Source organism: Sinocyclocheilus anshuiensis, unplaced genomic scaffold (genome assembly GCF_001515605.1).
Source record: "Sinocyclocheilus anshuiensis isolate Anshui unplaced genomic scaffold, SAMN03320099.WGS_v1.1 scaffold447, whole genome shotgun sequence".
NCBI lineage: Eukaryota > Metazoa > Chordata > Actinopteri > Cypriniformes > Cyprinidae > Sinocyclocheilus > Sinocyclocheilus anshuiensis.
This window is the reverse complement of record NW_015552615.1, coordinates 2,163,410-2,183,693: the sequence shown is the minus strand read 5'-3', so window position 1 is coordinate 2,183,693 and position 20,284 is coordinate 2,163,410. Positions and strand designations below refer to the sequence as shown.

At 35.5% G+C, this 20,284-nt stretch overlaps 3 protein-coding genes across 5 annotated transcripts in view; 2 read left to right on the top strand and 1 right to left on the bottom strand.

Annotated features, from left to right (window-relative positions):
- The window catches only part of hmga1b (high mobility group AT-hook 1b), a 5,508-nt gene extending 2,384 nt beyond the window's left edge, over positions 1-3,124 (top strand). For both annotated transcript variants that reach the window (XM_016457136.1, XM_016457135.1), the window contains exons 2-5: positions 548-646; positions 852-929; positions 1,430-1,477; positions 2,536-3,124. In XM_016457136.1, coding sequence (XP_016312622.1) covers positions 557-646; positions 852-929; positions 1,430-1,477; positions 2,536-2,598 — 279 coding nt within the window. In that variant the 5' untranslated portion in view covers positions 548-556 and the 3' untranslated portion in view covers positions 2,599-3,124. The remainder of the gene's footprint in view (positions 1-547; positions 647-851; positions 930-1,429; positions 1,478-2,535) is intronic.
- A 2,637-nt stretch (positions 3,125-5,761) lies between these two features.
- On the top strand, positions 5,762-13,808 carry nudt3b (nudix (nucleoside diphosphate linked moiety X)-type motif 3b). The gene is made up of 5 exons (XM_016457309.1): positions 5,762-6,065; positions 7,680-7,790; positions 10,682-10,726; positions 11,451-11,535; positions 12,339-13,808. The coding sequence occupies exons 1-5, from the start codon at positions 5,973-5,975 to the stop codon at positions 12,533-12,535; spliced, it is 531 nt and encodes a 176-aa protein (XP_016312795.1). The 5' UTR covers positions 5,762-5,972; the 3' UTR covers positions 12,536-13,808.
- A 4,274-nt stretch (positions 13,809-18,082) lies between these two features.
- On the bottom strand, positions 18,083-20,230 carry rps10 (ribosomal protein S10). Of its 2 annotated transcripts, none has more exons than XM_016457113.1 (6): positions 20,130-20,230; positions 19,126-19,275; positions 18,864-19,038; positions 18,436-18,513; positions 18,294-18,349; positions 18,083-18,161 (listed from the first exon to the last, which is right to left on the bottom strand). In XM_016457113.1, the coding sequence occupies exons 1-6, from the start codon at positions 20,214-20,216 to the stop codon at positions 18,120-18,122; spliced, it is 588 nt and encodes a 195-aa protein (XP_016312599.1). In that variant the 5' UTR covers positions 20,217-20,230; the 3' UTR covers positions 18,083-18,119. The 2 variants fall into 2 exon arrangements, with proteins under 2 accessions (XP_016312599.1, XP_016312600.1); XM_016457114.1 differs by lacking the exon at positions 20,130-20,230 and adding an exon at positions 20,032-20,122.
- Positions 20,231-20,284: the final 54 nt, after the last annotated feature.

Sequence of the window (20,284 nt, the reverse complement as noted above, 5' to 3'; positions counted from 1 at the left end):
GTGTGTGTGTGTGTGTGTGAGGGGAACAGGGTCACATCACAGGAGAGTGAACTGCCTGTCAGAAATCATAGCACGTCAGCTGTCTTAACCGCAGCTTGTGTACTGCATCATCAATGTGTCTGTCACGCGTTTGTTGCCCTTTCGGGCTTGAACTGATGGTAAAACTAACGACATTATTAACTGTCTTGATATTTACTTTGAAAGCTGAAGCGATTATGGTAAGGGGCGTTACATTTCCGACGCGTGCTTGTGGTGTTCGGCCAATCAGAGCAGACTGCGCTTGTCAAAGGAGGGGGCTTTGTTGAAAACAACGTGTTTGAGAGAGGCGGGGCATAGAGGACCTACAATAATGTACAGTATTTGAAAAATAATGTGGTATTTGAACATTAAAGCATGTCAACATATTCTGTTACACCAAATACACAAAATAATGATCTTTAAAATAGCATCATATGACCCCTTTAATAGATAATCAGTAATGTTATCAATTCAAATTGCATCTCCTTGGATATAAAAGTGGCTGTTTAATTAATTTCCATTTAAACAGCCAAGAAACATGAGTGATTCAGAGAAACAAACAGTCTCCCTTAAAGACAAGGATGGAGTTGAGAAAAGGGGACGAGGAAGACCAAGGAAACATCCAAAGGTATAATATAATACTGCGTTATTAGTGATCAATTATTAGTGATCAATATTAAACCAGTTTACTTTCTGAGCGAAAAGAATATAATAATGCATGGGGCTTTTAATTTTTCAATGATGCAGTAACAATATAGTTGATGCATCCCCAGTTTTAGTAACATTACAGTATTGTATTAAGGCAACTTCTTAATAAACATGTTTTCTTTCAGGAATCGAGTGGGTCGCCAACTGCGAAAAGACCAAGAGGACGGCCAAAAGGCAGCAAAAACAAAGGCCCATCCAAGAGAGTAAGCCTTCTTCTTTTTAATTAACTCACACTATGAATAATTAGTCTCTTTGTGTGATTATGGCATAGCCATGTAAATATAGACACTATTTTTCTCACTATTGCCGAGTAGTACAACACAGTTGTCTCTGGTTTGCAAACACACAGAGACATATGCATTATTAATTATGAATAGTGTTATGCAGGTTTTTCGTTGACAGCTCATCCGCCGACCAAATGCAGGTGAACCGCTGTTAGCCACTTAGCCCTGAGCGATGCACTGTCAGCTCCTGCCTCAAGAGTCCTCAATGAACTCAATGCCCCCTCCATCTGTTGTCATGTGCAGAAACAGGCTCCCTCTACTGTGCACTTGCCATGCAATGCCACATTGGCCTGTGAAAATGATTTGAAAAAATAGAAGCGCCCTTGGTTTTATCCAATGGTTTAGCTTGGGAGGGCTTATTGCATACAACTGAGTGACACTTGAATAATTGTTTGTTAATTTCATTTTCTGTTCAATAGAAATCATCGGCTTCTGGCAGCAAACCTAAGGGGAAACCGAAGAAAGAGGTACATATTAAAATAATAGTTTGTGCAAAAAATTCTATAATTATTTACTTTCTTCCGATGAACACAAATCTGGACATATTATAATATGAATTATATTATATTATATTATATTATATTATATTATATTATATTATATTATATTATATTATATTATATTATATTATATTATATTATATTATATTATATTATATTATATTATATTATATTATATTATATTATATTATATTATATTATATTATATTATATTATATTATATTATATTATTTTTGCAGCATATATTGACCATGGAAAAAAATCTATACTTTATGCAAGTATGCAAATGTGAATGCTTAGCCAATGCATTAAAAGCACAGAGCCCTGTTGAATATATTTAACGTGCATTTTTGCAGCATCAAGTTCTGTGCATAACATTCATGGAAGAAAGAAAATCATAATGGCACGAGAGTTAATGTTCAGTAATTGTACACAACTGGTCAAAAGTTAGAAATAATTAATAAAAGTGTTATAGAAAGAAGTCTCTTCTGCTCACCTAGGCTGCATTTATTTGATGACAAATACAGTAAAAACACTAATGTGAAATATTATTTTTCAAGATAACAGATTTCTATTTTAATATGTATTAAAATTGCAATCAAAGTGCACACATCCAACAGGCTAAAAGCTCAATGTGGGTGCTCAACCACAAAAACAATTTCAAGCAGGAAAAGCAAAGTTTGCACACCACAGTTCCAAAAGTAGAAAATATTTATTTATATTGTCTGATGAAGATACTAAATACTAATAGTTACTGAAGAATTCCTTTGATGCAAAGCTGAATTTACAGTCCTTCACAAATCATTCTAATTTGCTGATGGCCGGTAGTGTATTTTTTTGGTGAACTGTCTCTTTAAATGTTATATTTCATTTCAGGTTGCACAGAATTGATGTGCAAATTTAAAGGTCAAACTATCTTGCTAAACCTATTTAAAATGGCATTGTAAATGTCAAATATAGCATGCAAGAGAGAAGCTTTGCTTCCATGCATTTCATCTCCAAATGTTTGATTCCGTTTCACACAGGAAAAGGAAAAACCTCAGGACTCATCTGAGGACGCTGAGGAAGATGACGAGGAGGAGCAGTAACAATCTAACTGGAGCACTACCTCATACTCGGCCAAACACACCAACCTTCTGCTCTCCAACCTGTGAATAACATGGAATGTCATTCACATCTTTCTACAGCCACAAAAGGACAGTAATAGATGAGTTTTATGTCATTAGATCAAATATACTGTAGAAATCAGAATCACACTGCATACAAATGTCACGTGTTTCCAGTTACTTTTGGACTGAGGTGCTTTTCTACTTAAGCTTTGTTTGTAGTTCTGTTTAGTAAGTTTTGTGTCCATGTTGTAGACTAGATTTAGATCAAGCTATAATTAAAAGTGTAACTTCATGGGCTTAATAGTTCTCATAGAATGCATTCATTTTGAATGTAGCTGTTTACAGTTTACCAATTAACAGTTTACCTAGCTTTTTGTTAGTGTATATTACTGTGCAACCATCAGTGAAGATTTGTTTCAAGGCAGGTTCTTATATTTTGTAATCAAATATAAGCTACACAGGCCAGGTTTGAGGGAGCACGTAGATTTAGCTTGAAGGAATAGTTCATCCAAAAATGAAAATTAGCTGAAAATGTACTCACCCTCAGGCCATCCGAGATGTAAATGAGTTTGTTTCTTCATCAGAACAGATTTGGAGAAATGTAGCATTACATCACTTGCTCACCAATGGATGCTCTGCAGTGAATGGGTGCCGTCAGAATGAGAGTCCAAACAGCTGATAAAAACATCACAATAATCTACAAGTAATCCACACCCCTCCAGTACATTAATTAACATCTTGTGAAGCAAAAAGTTCCGTGTTTGTAAGAGACAAATCCATCATTAGAACGGTTTTAACTTCAAACTGTTGCTTTTGGCTAAAATATGAGTCTGTAATTCATAATATTGCTTCCTCCAGTGAAAAAGCCATCTCATCTGAATCAGGAGAGAAATATGCACAGATCAAACACCACTTACAACAACAACAAAAAAAAAAACATCCCAGAACAATTTTAAACAAACATGTGGGTGGATTTTAGTGTGAGAGGACAATATGGGGACTCTCATTCTGACGGCACCCATTCACTGCAGAGGATCCATTGGTGAGCAAGTGACGTAATGCTAAATTTCTCCAAATCTATTCTGAGAAACAAGAATCAAACTCATTTACATCTTGGATGGCCTGAGCATGAGTACGTTTTCAGCAAATATTCATTTTTGGATTAACTATTACTTTAACAGCAGCTTATGTGATGTTTTCCACTAGAATCCCCAGGAATCAGCATCGAGGATAATAGCAAAGGTTTGTATTTGGATATATAATTCTGTGTTTGTTTGTCACTATTGAAGTTTATGGAAGCATTGTACAATTTTGAAGCCATCACTGACACCGACCTTGCGGGTACAAATTGCACTTTGAAACTGATTGGCAGAAAACAGACATCTTTGCTGGTGTATTGTGTTTGAAGACATTCCAGCTAAAACGATTGGTGTTTTTGAACTACATGATGACATTTATTGTACTAATTCCTAATGGGGAATGAATTTGGCACAGCACTTTGTGTTTCTTACACAGTTAAAAAGAGATTTAAGGATAAAAACGTAATGGTTGGCCAATATGCTTGGCTTATAGAAGTAGTTCTCAGGTGGTTTTGCTTCAGGACGCCATCAAGTGGTGACTCAAGGTACCAAAAAGTAAACAAAAAAATCCTTAAAAACCGATCATTGAAATGTATTAATATTACCAATAATACATAACATTCACAAACCACCTTCTTACAGCATTTCCTCAAAGGACTGTTTGCATTACAGGTATCAGCTCAAGGTTCTCCACACCCAAGTGCTTTTGGAATATTTATTTCAAAATGATTTTTATTTTAATCATCTAGCTGTGTGTACATGACAGATCACAACAGTGACAATAAGCTATGCTTCTCAAGGATTTATTCAGATGTATTCTTTTCAGGGTCCCTAAAAAATAAAATTATACACTCCATTGAAATGCATATATTGAGCAAAAGTGCAATCTAAATTATAGCTTATATTAATCCACTTTTGGACTGCATTTTATGCATTCAAGTACTCATAACTTCTGAAATATTCGCCTCAGGTATTACGGTGTCATGAACAGACAGCAAAAGCCCAAGACAACGTCAATCCCTTCAGCAGTAGAAACAGCCTTTATTCTGCAGTGATTGTCCGTGTAGCAGTAAATAGCCTACATAGGCATATGGTGTGTGACATTTTATTAATACAATATTAGAGTTATAAAATGTGTATTAGATTTATAGGCTTTATTTGTATTTATAGTGTGTGTTTATCTTAATAAAACATACTTTTTCAAATTGTTTGTGCATTTTCATATACAATACTAATAGTTACTGTTATATTTAATATTTTATTATATCATAATAATTGAAAGAAATATCCCTGCGTCCCAATCTGCATACTATCCACCCTATCTGCCCTAAATAGTATTGAAAATGACTAATATCACATAGAATTTAGGATGGATAGTGTGCACATTGGGCGCAGGCTATGTTACTAAATACGGTGCAACGGAAAAATAGATGTATTTTGAGATAATTTAATTCATAAAGAGAGAGAGATTTATTTGAAATGTTTATGACGTTTTCCACTTCAATTTAAATACTAAATAAAGTGAGGTTTTCAGAGATATATCTTTTTATAGTTTTTTTTTCTTTTAGTATTTGATGGATCTGTATATAACTATTTGTCACTGTTACTGTTGTTTTATTTGTATATTAATTGGCTATACAGATTTTTTAATCATTTTAATTGTGAGAAATGGGTTACATTAGTATTTACAAGACAAACTACAGTACTGTATATTTTAATTAAATATTGATTTGATTAATAATATAATTATAGTTAATTTAACTGTTTAAAGTCACAATAATAACTTAATAAAGGTAATATAAACGTCATATAATATTCATTAAAATAATATAATATTGTATATTCTGTAAAATACTGTATATTTTATTCCATAACCTACTGATTAGATCAATTTAATAACAGGTCTAACAATTATTGTTAATGTACCAACAATTAACTAACAAAAGTTAATAAAACAAATTATTATTAATAACCCCAAAAAAAATTAACGCGTATACAATGAACGGACTGTTATGCGGAATTTCATATCCGCAGGCGCTATTCTCTAAACCAACAACGTGCTTTTTATCTGTCTGCGCTGCGCCGGTTACGCACATACCGTAGCGGTCTCGATAATGGCGTCTGTCATCGAGATGCGCTCGGCTTTGGAAAAATGAAGCGCAGAAGAGCTTATTTCCAGTGATTGACGCGGGGTTTCCATTCGCGGACGGACTTTGCCTCTTTTGCCGCGCGGCAGGTTCAGGTTCCGATCTCAGTCGCGACGCGCAGCCCGAGATGATGAAGTCGAACCAAACGCGCACCTATGATGGAGACGGGTTCAAGAAGCGGGCCGCCTGCCTGTGCTTCAGGAACGACACCGAGCAGGAGGTGAGTCGCGCCGCGCCGCGCCGCGCCGCCGGAGAACGCGCGATGCGTCTGTCAGCGCGTCAGCTGGCGGATCTCAAGCACTTCGGCTGCGCGGTAGCGTTAGCGGCGTGCTATCAGCGGTTAGCCTGTGACTGGTTAGCGGAGTTGGCCTAGCGTTAAACGACGCGACAAGCGATAATCAATAAAGCTGCGCTGAGAACGCGCGACTCTTTGACAGCTTGATTGATTTATTGAAATCCATCTGATCTGACATCACGTGCTGTATTTACATTTAGTCATTTAGCCGACGCTTTTATCCAAAATAATGACAATCAAAACCAACAAAAGAGCAATAATATGCATGTGCTATGACAAGCCTCGGTTAGCCTAACTTATGTGCTAAATCTCAAATGAGAGACCTTTAAAGGCTTCCTTGCAATAAAGTACTGTGGTGTATCATGGTAATACCATGGTCATTAGAAATATGGCGTTTCCATGTTACTTCCATGGTACCACCATTGTGTCCAAAATACCATGGTACTTTTTATTTTGAGCACCGCTAACAAGTACCATGGTATTCTTTGATGATAGGACCATCGCTTACAAAAAAGTAATGTGGCAGTACCATGGTACGAGGTAATAGGCCTACTATAGTACTTTGAAATATACTGTGGTACGTTTTTTTTTCTTCAATGTGGAAACCCATGGTACAGCCAAGAAAGCATTTGTTTACATCATTTGAAAGCATAATTAAAGCCCTCGTTTAGCTCCATGAGTTCATCAAAGGTGAGGAACAAATCAGGATTTATAAAGGCATAATTTATAATACTATATAAGCCAAATGAGCAATATTTTAACTGCTTTGCTTTGTGATAATTACTTAAAGGAAAATTATTAATTAATTTTAATCGAGTTTCTGAAAAAAGCTTTTATTTTTGTATTAACAATATTTTTATTGTTTATGATGTTTTATTTCCACTTCAATTTAGACACTAAATAAAGTGAGGTAACGGATATATTTTGAGAGACATATCTTTGTATAGTGTTTATAATTTTTAGTATTCGATGGATCTGTAACGTTTATAGCTATTTGTATTTGTTAGTGTTGTTTTATTTGTATGTTATTTGGTTATATGGATTTTTTTCATCATTTTATTTGTGAGAAATGTGTTATATTAGTATTTACATACTAGTATTACTTCACAAACTCAAATTACAGTACTGTTGATTAATAATATTTATTCCATGGGCTGTCTGAATACTGGATTCTGATTGGCTGGCAGGTAAAACCGCTTAATGCACAGGTAGTTCCAAGTCAGTTTAATCACCGTTCCATATTAATAATTAAAAGTATATTAATGATTTCCTAAAAAAAATATACATTTATTTATTGATAGATTTTATTAACAATAAATAAATATCAAAGATTTATAAAGATGCATATATTTAGAAACATGCTTTATAAATCATTCATAAAAATATTTCAGAAACTGTTGTACATTTATATTTATTTTGAATCTGTTTTACACAAATCTTTACAAATGAGGCCCCAGAGTTTCACAAAAAATGCTGAAATTGCATCTATTGTACCAAACAGTGACACAGACTGAAAACTTGTCAAATGTTTCCTCACAGGTGTTATTGGTGAGCAGCAGCAGATATCCAGACAAATGGATCGTACCTGGAGGAGGAATGGAGCCCGAGGAAGAGCCCAACGTTGCTGCTGCCCGAGAAGTCTGTGAAGAGGTTTGACTTTTAGCTCTAGGATTATGCATGAAATAGATGATCTTTTTTATTATTTATTATAATCAGCTGTCCATTACAAAAAGCTTCTCACGCCATTTGTAGAAGATATAATTAATTTATCATGAGTTTACATGATTTTCAGTCGATTTTTTGATGGTTAATAATGTGGATAAAATATACACACAATTTCCAATTTAAATGCACACTCATTTTTGTACAATATTTACTTCAAATAGATTCAGTATCAGTAAATAATGGCTCTAAAACACAACTGATGGACCCGATCATTTTAATATGGCCAAATATCACCTGATTAATCAGCTGATCACCTCTCACTACTCACTATAATTGATGTTTTTCTGCATATTTTTGACTCGATCCATTGTGCAAACATGGGAACTCTAGGTTTTCTCTCTGCTGACACTTAACCTATGGGGTTTCTCGTAAAGAGAAGTGATATTTTAATCGAGTTTCTGAAAAAAGCTTTTATTTTTGTATTAACAATATTTTTATTGTTTATGATGTTTTATTTCCACTTCAATTTAGACACTAAATAAAGTGAGGTAACGGATATATTTTGAGAGACATATCTTTGTATAGTGTTTATAATTTTTAGTATTCGATGGATCTGTAACGTTTATAGCTATTTGTATTTGTTAGTGTTGTTTTATTTGTATGTTATTTGGTTATATGGATTTTTTTCATCATTTTATTTGTGAGAAATGTGTTATATTAGTATTTACATACTAGTATTACTTCACAAACTCAAATTACAGTACTGTTGATTAATAATATTTATTCCATGGGCTGTCTGAATACTGGATTCTGATTGGCTGGCAGGTAAAACCGCTTAATGCACAGGTAGTTCCAAGTCAGTTTAATCACCGTTCCATATTAATAATTAAAAGTATATTAATGATTTCCTAAAAAAAATATACATTTATTTATTGATAGATTTTATTAACAATAAATAAATATCAAAGATTTATAAAGATGCATATATTTAGAAACATGCTTTATAAATCATTCATAAAAATATTTCAGAAACTGTTGTACATTTATATTTATTTTGAATCTGTTTTACACAAATCTTTACAAATGAGGCCCCAGAGTTTCACAAAAAATGCTGAAATTGCATCTATTGTACCAAACAGTGACACAGACTGAAAACTTGTCAAATGTTTCCTCACAGGTGTTATTGGTGAGCAGCAGCAGATATCCAGACAAATGGATCGTACCTGGAGGAGGAATGGAGCCCGAGGAAGAGCCCAACGTTGCTGCTGCCCGAGAAGTCTGTGAAGAGGTTTGACTTTCAGCTCTAGGATTATGCATGAAATAGATGATCTTTTTTATTATTTATTATAATCAGCTGTCCATTACAAAAAGCTTCTCACGCCATTTGTAGAAGATATAATTAATTTATCATGAGTTTACATGATTTTCAGTCGATTTTTTGATGGTTAATAATGTGGATAAAATATACACACAATTTCCAATTTAAATGCACACTCATTTTTGTACAATATTTACTTCAAATAGATTCAGTATCAGTAAATAATGGCTCTAAAACACAACTGATGGACCCGATCATTTTAATATGGCCAAATATCACCTGATTAATCAGCTGATCACCTCTCACTACTCACTATAATTGATGTTTTTCTGCATATTTTTGACTCGATCCATTGTGCAAACATGGGAACTCTAGGTTTTCTCTCTGCTGACACTTAACCTATGGGGTTTCTCGTAAAGAGAAGTGATAATGTTCCATCAGCTGAGATCCTCCATACGCTCTTACTTTCGCTGGTCATCTGACAGACAGCAAACATGTCGTACATTCTGCCGGGACGATCGCCTTACAGTTTTAAAGGGCATTACACTCAGATTAAGAGCTGCTCTTCACACCTCCACTGCCAGACAGTAGCCAAGAGCGGCCGTACACTATAAACGTCCCATGACACAACGAAGGAACCGCATATGTGGGATTGTCCTGAAGTCTGAGAGCATATTGAAAAGTTTGTAGATTTCGAAAAAAAATTTTTAAATGTATTATTTTTTTATGATTATTTTTTTGAGAGAGAGAAATTAAATAAATACTTTTAAATTAGCAAGGATCATTAAATTGATCAAAAGTGACAATTTTAATGTTACAAATAATTTTTATTTATAAGAAAATGCTTTTGTTGAGCAGCAAATCAGCATATTAGAATGATTTCTGAAGGATCATGTGACACTGATGAATGGCGTAATTAATTAGCGGCCCAAAATTCAGCTTTGATCACAAGAATAAATTACATTTTGAAATATATTACAATAGAAAACTGTTTTTTTTTTTAATTGTAATAATATTTCACAATATTACTGTTTTTTTTCTGTATTTTTGATCAAATAAATGCAGTCTTGATGAGCAGAAGAAACAACAAAAACGCTTTTTAATGGTAGTGCATATTAAATTGAAAAATTTCACTAGTGGCCTCAGACTTTTGGACCACCGCTATATAATCAGGACTAAATTTAGACCATGTTTGACGACAATCAGCTACTCAAGTTGAGGTCAGCGCCATGTTGTGTACATGACATTTGGCCTAAACCGCGTCATGATGGATCGCTATCACTCAGGACGGGTGTAGACTGTCACAGACTGAAGAATGCCTTCATGTTCCTGTTGATATGCTGTCCTGCTTGTTTTCACAACTGCTCTTTTCTTGGACTCCGAAAACATATCAGTTGTCAAATTCTCACTTACTAATTAATGCATCAGTCATTGGTTCTGCATTGATGACAAACTGAAGGACCTGATCATGTAGCAATGACTGTCTCTTTAAAATAATAATAATAATAATAATAATTGAAACACAAAGATTTAGTTTCGTTCATTCGTTGTTTTACAGGCTGGTGTCAAGGGCACTTTAGGAAGACTAGTAGGAATATTTGAGGTAAGTACTTTAAGAAAGAATGGTTTTCTGTTAAAGTGTTGTATAAGTGTTGTGCTGCTTGTCTTAAAGTGCCCCTATTATGGGTAATGAAAGGTTCATATTTTGGTTTTGGGAGTCCCCAACAACAGGTTGACATGCATGCAAGGTCAAAAAACACATTCATTGTCTTATAATATGCATTTATTTTTACCTTACTTGCTCAACGATTCCCAAACGATTCGCTCAACGATTCATTTTTCCAAACCCCTCCTTTGCGTGACGCTAATCTGCGGTGATTGGTCGATTGGTCTCATTTTCATTTCATCATGTCTGTAATGCCTGATAAAGCAGGTTTGTGAGCGCAGTGCTACTTTGTGTACAGCGTTACCGGGGAAACCGCTATTTTTACCGCTCCAAAAGCGGCACCTAGTGGCAAAGAATGAATCTGCATTTTCATTCAGACCAACACTAAAAGACCAACAAGTGGGCGGGCAATATGCTAATGTTTTGACTTCAACATGAAAAGGCTTGGGATTCGTTTTAAAAATGACTCGTTTCAATGATTCAGAGTCGACTCTTTCTTTTGAGAGACAATAACGTTATACACAGCGCACTTTCAGATTTAACACTTTGCAGGATGTTTTCATTCACTTAGAGCTGCGTTACACACTGCATGAAAGGTCATTTTCAAAAATCCATAATAGAGGCTTTAACTGGTTTAAATAACATTTTGTTTTATATTTAGAATCGAGATAGGAAACACAGAACGTACGTCTACGTTCTCATCGTAACTGAAGTTCTAGAAGATTGGGAGGATTCAGTAAACATTGGTAAGTACTTTAGAATAACACTACAGTATAAAAGTTTGGATTTTTTATTGTTTATTTATTTACTAAAAATCCATTAAAAACAGCATTATTTTGAAATATTATTACAATTTCAGATACCTCTTTTATTTGAAAATATTGTAAACTGTAATTTATTGCTGTGATCAAAGCTGAATTTTCAGCATCATTACTCCAGTCTTCAGTGTCACATGATCCTTCAGAAATCATGCTAATATGCTGATTTGCTGCCCAAGAAACATTTCTGATTATTATCAATGTTGAAAACAGTTGTGCTGCTTCATATTTTTGTGGAAACCGTGATGCATTTTATTTTTCAGGATTCTTTGCTCAATAGAAAGTTCAAAAGAACAGCCTTTATTTGAAATAGAAATCTTTTGTAACATTATAAATGTCTCTACTGTCACTTTTAAGTAATTTAATGTGTCCTTTCTGAATAAAAGTATTAATTTCTTTTAAAAGCAAGAACAAAAAAATCTTACTAACCCCAAATTTTTGAACAGTATGAAAGAATGGTTCTTTACAGTGTATATACTGAATAAAGTGCATACATGACCCATAATTCAGATGAACACAGGCATGTGGCAATGTCACGGCAACATTAACATGGCTTATCTCATCAAAATGTGACCAAATTCTAATTAATATCAGAATATTCTTGTCAGAGCCATTGTGGGATTAGCAAGTGTGAAAAATCAAATATTTTGTGATTGGCGAATGTACAATTGTCTTCTGAGTCTATTTGACTCATAACACCTCCTTACCTTTTTTTTTGTTTGTTTTGACAGGAAGAAAAAGGGAATGGTTTAAAATCGAAGATGCCATAGAAGTGTTGCAGTGTCATAAACCAGTACAGGCCACTTACTTCGAGGCCCTGCAGGAAGGCTGTCTGAACAGTAACGGGACGCCCCTGGTGGCCACGATAGGCGGAGACCTGTCGCCCACCTACAGCATTAATCAGAGCTCCGTCTCTGATATCAGATAACTAATACAAAACATAGACACCGAATGCTTCCACCACTCTTGCCCTTACTTTCATTATTCTATCCTTCTTTTCTTTTTCTTTAAAAAAAAAAACACAAAAACAACGGTTTGCCAAGGCTTTTTGAGCACCGAGAAAGTGGCGCAGACATCAAGTGTTGGTTGAATATTCGAAACGATGTTTTGTAAATGTAACACTTCTGCTTTTTCCTGTTTAATCCTCTTTTCATGCGGACTGTTGCATGAAACCCGCGACCCACGTCCTTTTAGCGGCCCAAGTGTGAGATTAAACGAATGCAAGAACTACTTTTTACTGTTGTGATGTACAAATCTACACATGGTGCGTCAGCATGTGGCTTTCAGTATTTTTACACATTCGATTTCCTCTGCGTGCGTAAGTGTGAACGAGTTTTTCATTAGTTCTCTTTCGGCAGTTGCGAGAGGAAACGTTTAGTCTTCTGAATGGTGGAACTGTGAGAAGTTAATAGTTTTGCATGAACACTGGTATTTATTTGTGTTTTGAGTTTGCGTGATGCGATGAATGTTTAACCTGTACTTCGTGTTTAAATTGATGCTCTTAACTTACCCTTTTTTGTCTTGCCATCTTGTAAATAACTTATTGGCCTGCAAAAACATATTTAATTTATACTAGTACCTGATTAGACTGGAGCACAATTCTACAAGTGCACACTTTTTTTTTTAATCCAGTACATTTTTTCCAACCTGCTGAGGTTTGAAGGACTTAGAATTTAGTATTGCAAACTTTACAATGAATCTTGTGTGTAAATTTGTGCCATTAGCAGCACCAATTCATTGTAACTAAATAGTTCAGACATTATTTCTGCAATTCCGTTTGGTGCTGCTAGTGATGTAGAATCGAAACAGTTCCCCTTTAAGCAGACTGTGATAGAGTGGTGGTATGATTTGGCAGGTCTGTAATGGTTTACTGTAGCACTTTTTAAAATCAACATGAAAACAAAATGGACTCCGTTTACTTTTATATTTTCCTGGTTTCATCAGTACACCATAGTGTGCAACTGCAATCCCATTCTGGTATGAAACGCCCACTTTTCATGATGCAATCACTTCCAGATGGATTAAAGTCACATTTCATTTCTTCCTCGCAATACGTTATACATTTTACATACGTAAAACGGGTTGCACGTACCATGTTGACTTTAAGAAGTGCCGCGGTAGATAGAGTGGACAGTTAAATCAAGAAGTAGCTTGGAAATCCTCTCCCTAAACTAGAAGATTCACTTCGATTTTCAAAGCAATCTGTTGAAAAATTATGAACGATTATAATGTTACCTAGCAGTTTCAAAAATCTTCACGAACAACATGAAATCAAAATGGACACTTTTTACTTTCTCTGTGTGTTTAATGTATTATCGAGCATGATTCATTTCAGTTCATGTTGTTTCAGGGGAAAAAATGCCATCAATAATGAGCAGTTGAACTTGGATAACATTTTTCTTATGGAACATACTGAAATATTTCAGAATAGTTCACCCCCAAAAATGTGTCATTATTTACTTATCCTCAAGTTGTTTCAAACCTGTATGATTTTCTTTCTTCTGTTGAGCACAGAAGAGACATTTTAAAGAATATCGTTAACTAAACAATTGACGGTAGCCATTGACTTCCATAATATGGAAAAAAATATATTATGGAAGTCAATGGTGACCATCAACTAATGATTCTATTTTTGTGTTCAACAGAAACTCAATAGAAACTCATACAGGTTTGGAACAACATGAAGCTAAGTAAATAATGACAGAATTTTCTTTCTTTTAAAAAAAAAATGGAAATATCTCTAAGGAAGTAAAATGGGTTTCATGTTCATTTTAGCTGTTAGCAGATGTTTACATTTCGTTAATTACCATAACGTCTCTCAAATGACACCTAAAGAGATATTTCAGTGGAGATGTTTATATAGCATTTTTTTTTTTTTTTGCACACAAAACTAGTTCTAGTCTGCACTAGGACAGTTTTCACATCGTGGCACTTTTTATGGATGTTCAGCAGACCCCTGAAATTGTTTCATCTTCCCTTAGTAGATTTGGCTATTAATATTCTTCTGACAATTGCTGAAGGTGTTTTCTGGCCTTCTGTTTTCGTGGACTTTTAGTCCTGCTGATGAGGTATTTGGTTGTTTTAACCTCTCACCCTTTTTAGAAATGACCACATCATCATCTACAACTCATTTAAACATCTTCTCTTTTGAAATGTCAAATATGTCTTGGAAGCCGAACTGTAAAGCGCTTGGCGCAATACTGTGAATCTTGAGCCACTGTAGTTAGCGAGATGTTTTGGTGTCTTTTAATCGCTCTTGTTCCAATTCCAGTGCTTGTCATTATGATGTATAGACATGGTACACGCTAAGTTGGGCGATTTATTTCCTCGAGACTGAACTGCGTCGTTTTGCTCCTCTGAGAGTTTTAAGTGCATTTATGATGCAAGATCCTTATGAAGTACATTTCGAATTCAAGAGTTAGTCTGACTGCAAAATGAGTAATGATGAACCCAAGATCTAAAACGTGAATGAACCTACTTTTATCAGTGATTTATGTTTACATGCCTTTGATTAATATCTGTCAACACTAATTTCATCGATTTTGCAGCTGATTACAAGTCTTTCTCTTTCACTTTTAGTGTAGCATGTAATAGCTAATCTGGTCTGTTTTCTTGATTGAGATACGTGATGATGGCCATACTAATGTACCCTTCATTTAGCACAGCAGCATATTAAAAACGTTTTGACTTCTGTAGTAAGTGGAAGTGGCTGCGCCGATCATTGCAGTGAATGATCTTCTCTTGAGCAGTCGTTTTAAAGTCCTACAAAACAAGGTTGTGAAATCTAAACTGCTGCATTTGAAGTATATCACAGACCATGTGAAATACCCATATCCTTGACGAACATCTCACAGAAAGCACCTTAAATTTGCCCTGCTTGTGACTCTGAATGTAAACTTGGGTAAAATAAGATGGGATGCTGGAACTATGACTGAAATCTACCAACACTCCGAAACAAAAGCTGTGAGACTTTGGTTCCACAGCTGTACCCTTCACTGGAATATTTTGCTTTTTCGTTTTGGGATTGTGAAATCAACCAGTATAAGAATGTAATATAAATGTGCCAACTAATAAACACCAGTATTTCACCTCAAGGTTTCAGTGACTTTGTCCCACAAGCTAAATTTGTAGTGCTGTAACATGCCAAATATTCTGATTTACGTAATACTTCATGGCTTTTAAGGAAAACTACATGTGCTAGTTTAACATTAAAATGTTGTCAAACTATGTACATTTAAGATTTACAGGTTCCTTCCAGGATGATGGACCAAAAAGGAAGTGGGTAAGAAAATAAAAACATTCTTGGATTTTTTTTTTTTTAAGAAATAGTTCATCCAAAAATGAAAATTTGGTGAAAAATTACTCGCCTTCAGGTCATCCAAATTGAGGATGAGTTTGTTGATGATCAGTTTGTTCCTTCATGAGAACGGATTTGGAAAAATTTAGCAAAATTCCATCACTTGTTCACCAGTGGATCCTCTGCAGTGAATGGGTGCCGTCAGTATGAGAGACCAAACAGCTGATAAAAACATCAGGATAATCCACACCACTCCAGTCTATCAATTATCATCTTGTGAAGCGAAAAGCTGCATGTTTGTAAGAAACAAATCCATCATGATATTCTAAACAATTGTTTCTGGCCCAAATAAGAGTCCATAATAAAGCTGCTTCTAGTGAAACAGTCCATCCCTGTTGTCCTCCCACATCAGAATCCACCCATATATTTAGGATAATTTTGCCTTGTAAAACTGCTTGATCTGTGCATATTTCTCAGACGAGATGACTTATTTCACTGGAGAAACCAATATTATGGACTCATGTTTAGTCTCATGGATGGATTTGTTTCTTACAAACACACAGTTTTTCACTTCAAAAGACGTTAACTTGAGTGTGTCCACTGGAGTGGTGTACCTCCTTGAAGTTGGCCCCCCACCCAACGCAAAACGTCGGCAAAATAGTCTCAATTGTTTGTCCTGTAAAATTTTTCGTTTGTGCTGCTTCGGTTTTTAGATAGGCTATTAAAATATTATTTAGTGATCACTCTGAGGTCACTCAGCCCCCCACATGCTACCCCAAATAGTCTTCTTTGTGCTTCATTTGTGCCCGTAAAAAAGTGTTTGTGTTGCTGCGGTTTTTTAGATTAAAATAATATTTAATGGTCGTTCTGAGGTCACTCAGCCCCCCACATGCTCCAAATTTACCCCAATAGTCTCGTTTGTTTGTGCTTCGTTTGTACCGGTTGTCTTTTTTTTAACAATACAGTTGAAGTAATAAAGGTAAAATTCAAATGGCAAACCAAATCACATGAAATAGTTGCACTTAATTGTTAGTAGCCATATTCGTTCAATTAGGCTAAATGGGAAAAAAAAAGACTTAGGCCTATTTCATTGTCTTTACAAAACCAAAACAAACAAAATATATAAATATAAAATATTGATATAGGCCTATTTTCAAATTTTAAATGCCTATTTTAAACGCCATCCTGAAAACCAAATTTGAAATTAGAACCGTACACACAAAATGCTGCCCGAAAAAGTAAAATATATATATTTTTAAAAGTTTATGACTTTTTGCACCTTTAATAAACATTTGAAAAATGCACAAATCAATATAGAAAAGTTTTCTTTGGCCAAATTAGAAGTAGGCCAGTGCTTCTCTCGCACGTTCAGTTTAGAACTAACGTATATCTTTGTGCTAGATCATTGATGGGGAGCAGGGCAATTAATAGTGAATATGACCAAAATAGGGTATTATTTTTTATATGAATAATAAAATTGCTATATAGGCGCATTTCAAGTGTTTATGAGGAGTGTATTATCGCGCTTACTGTATGGTATGGAGGCGCCCGTGCACAATCCCTTGCATTTTTTTTTCCACCTGCGGAAATACGTTTTTTGGATGTGCTTTCTGTCGTCTCATGCAGTCTCCGTGAATGGAGCGCATCACAACAATGAACCGGCTCACAGACGAGAAATAAATCTATAGAAATCTTGACATGTCTACTATTAAACAACCCAATTCAAATAAAAAAACAAATCCTCTCTAATTATGTGGTCCGTATGAAAAGGTGCATTTCTCTATTAGGCACGTCCATTAGCCAGCTGTGGAGATGGCCATCAAGCGTCGGCATTTGGCAACTTCATCTTTGCAGCCGACACTGACTGAGAAAGCACAAGTTTAGTAATAATTACAATGTCTTCTTTTTCCCCTACTCATTCAATTAATACTTTTGCCAGTGCTTTGCGGCAAGCTTTATGTGTGCGCTTGAGCATGGAATAGGCTACGCCTAAATGCCTATATATTAAAGGATGGCTTAATAGATTATTATATTAATCAATTTAATATAAACATGCGACTAGTTGACTAGGAAAATATCTTTTAAAACAAAAATATTACCAGCACAAACATTAAAAACCACACTGAATGCATTAACAAGAACCTGCAAAACAATATATGAACGAGTCGGACACAGAAGCTCTTTTGAACCTTTATTGTACAGATCATGTGGAAAATTACTGTGGCTGTTGTCCTCTGCCACGGCCAAAACCACCTCTCTGAAAACACAAGAGAACGCATGCAAAAGGTGAGCATCACAATTTCCCTTTCCCAGTATGATAATTCAAGCTTGCGTTTATGTAAGTGTTTGGAGTCATGCATTTAAATGGTATTTAAACAGTGATACTTACAAACTGGAATTCTGTGGCAGCACCTGCACCAGCCTCAGCCTTCTTGTCTGCACCAGCTATAGGATGAAGAGTTTTTAGTTTAACAATGCCACACAGAGGCAAAAGAATACGCTGATGTCGACAGTATGTATTGTGTACATACGCTGAGCTGCAGAACGTCTGTAAGCATCTCTGTCCCCCTCGCCACGGGCCAGACGAGCCGGTCTCTCTCCCTCAAGACCTGAAAAACACCGTGTTACACTTTAGTCAAGGTCTTTGAAATGGACTACAGCACATTATGAATGACATTTAGCACTGACAAACAACCATTTATCAGTCAAGTGTCAAATAGGATCAGAATAAGTAGTTGAAACACTATATTCATTCTTTTCAGAAGCCATAATATAGCCTTCTAGTAGTAATGATTTTACAAATTAGTGCATGAGAGGTATTAACTACTTTCAAGGGTTATTTGTTCATTGTGAACATCATTACATGGAAAAGCTCTATGGATTTTCTTCAAAATACGTTGCATGGTAAATGAAACTTTTCAGTTTGAAAAGCTTTTTAGGAGGAAGATGAGCCTCTTACCCTTGGGACGGGGTCTGGCGGTCTCGGGGCGGGTCTGGCGGCGGAGGGTGGCGGGCACGATCTCTGGGGGCAGGTGGAGGAAGTCCCGCAGGTACTGGATGCCCTCATTGGTCAGGTACCAGTAGAAATGGCGCCAAGCAAACTGCTCTTTGACGTACCCGCATGACTTCAGAGACTGTGAAGGTTCAAGTATTTTAATATACTTTCACATGTCATCAACTGGTCCAAGTTTGTGCCGTTCATGATGGTCAGAAGGACTCACCTGCATGGCCTTCATCACATGAAGGTTGGGTACGTTTTTGTCAGCCAGCTCTGGATGTTTTGCGAGATGCACATCTTTTTTTGCCACCATGACGCCCTCTTTGAAGAGGAGCTCATAGATAGCAATGCGGTTCTTTTTGGGCATCAACATCTACAAAAACAAAAATACAATTACTTCAGTTCATATTTATGCTTTTAGCAAACACTTTCACCCAACTTCAAAGATGTCAGGTTATTAGATTAAGAGCAGGATAAAGACAAGAAATGCAAGCATGTCTATATACATTTTATGATATAGAGACCAATTTTCCTAAGAGAATGGTTTTAAAAAAACAATTATTAAAAGGCAACATTGTCAGACTTGCAGTACTCTAATTTTACCATACAAATCATGGTATTCTTTAACATGTCTTATAGTACCACTTGCATAATATAAATATGATAAACAGTACCATAGTATTTCCTTAAAAGCACACTGCTATTACTATAAAATATCACTGAATCCAAGTACAGCCACATACAAGAAAGTACTGCTGTACAGTGATAATACCATATTAAATGTACATACTAAAACACACAAATATAGTAGCCATGATAGTACCATGACCAAAAAACATGGTAATAGCATGGTAATTTTTGTCAGCGGACATTCTGAAGGCACTTAGCATGCTAAACGTGTTTATGTATACACAATAACGGTTTCAATAGGGTTTTTGCACGTATAGGACTTATTTTCAGTAGCGTCAATAACGCCTTTATTTAAGTTTATTTTATAATTTTGTTACTATATCGACTTAATACGAGTCGTGACGCGCTCTCGCGGGGTAGCGAACGACACAGGCTCATATCCTGCCTTACATTTAGTATTTTCCGCCTGCATATTTTCGCAAGACTAAGATATATTCACCATAAGGATTTATTTGAATAGAATTCACTTGAAACAACACATCAAATAGTAAGATGATGAAGATGTTGAACGGATTGTCGGCTCTTGTTTCGGCCTACCTTTACTCTTGCTGAGAGACCGGAGCCGGAAAGAACGTCCTCAGCTCTACTTCTGGTAATAGTTCGCTGCGCTTTACACAGTCGCATGTGAAGCGCGAGGCGCCAGCTAGTGTATTGGAGGTGTTTTTAATTTGTCACAGATGGCCTTTTATATA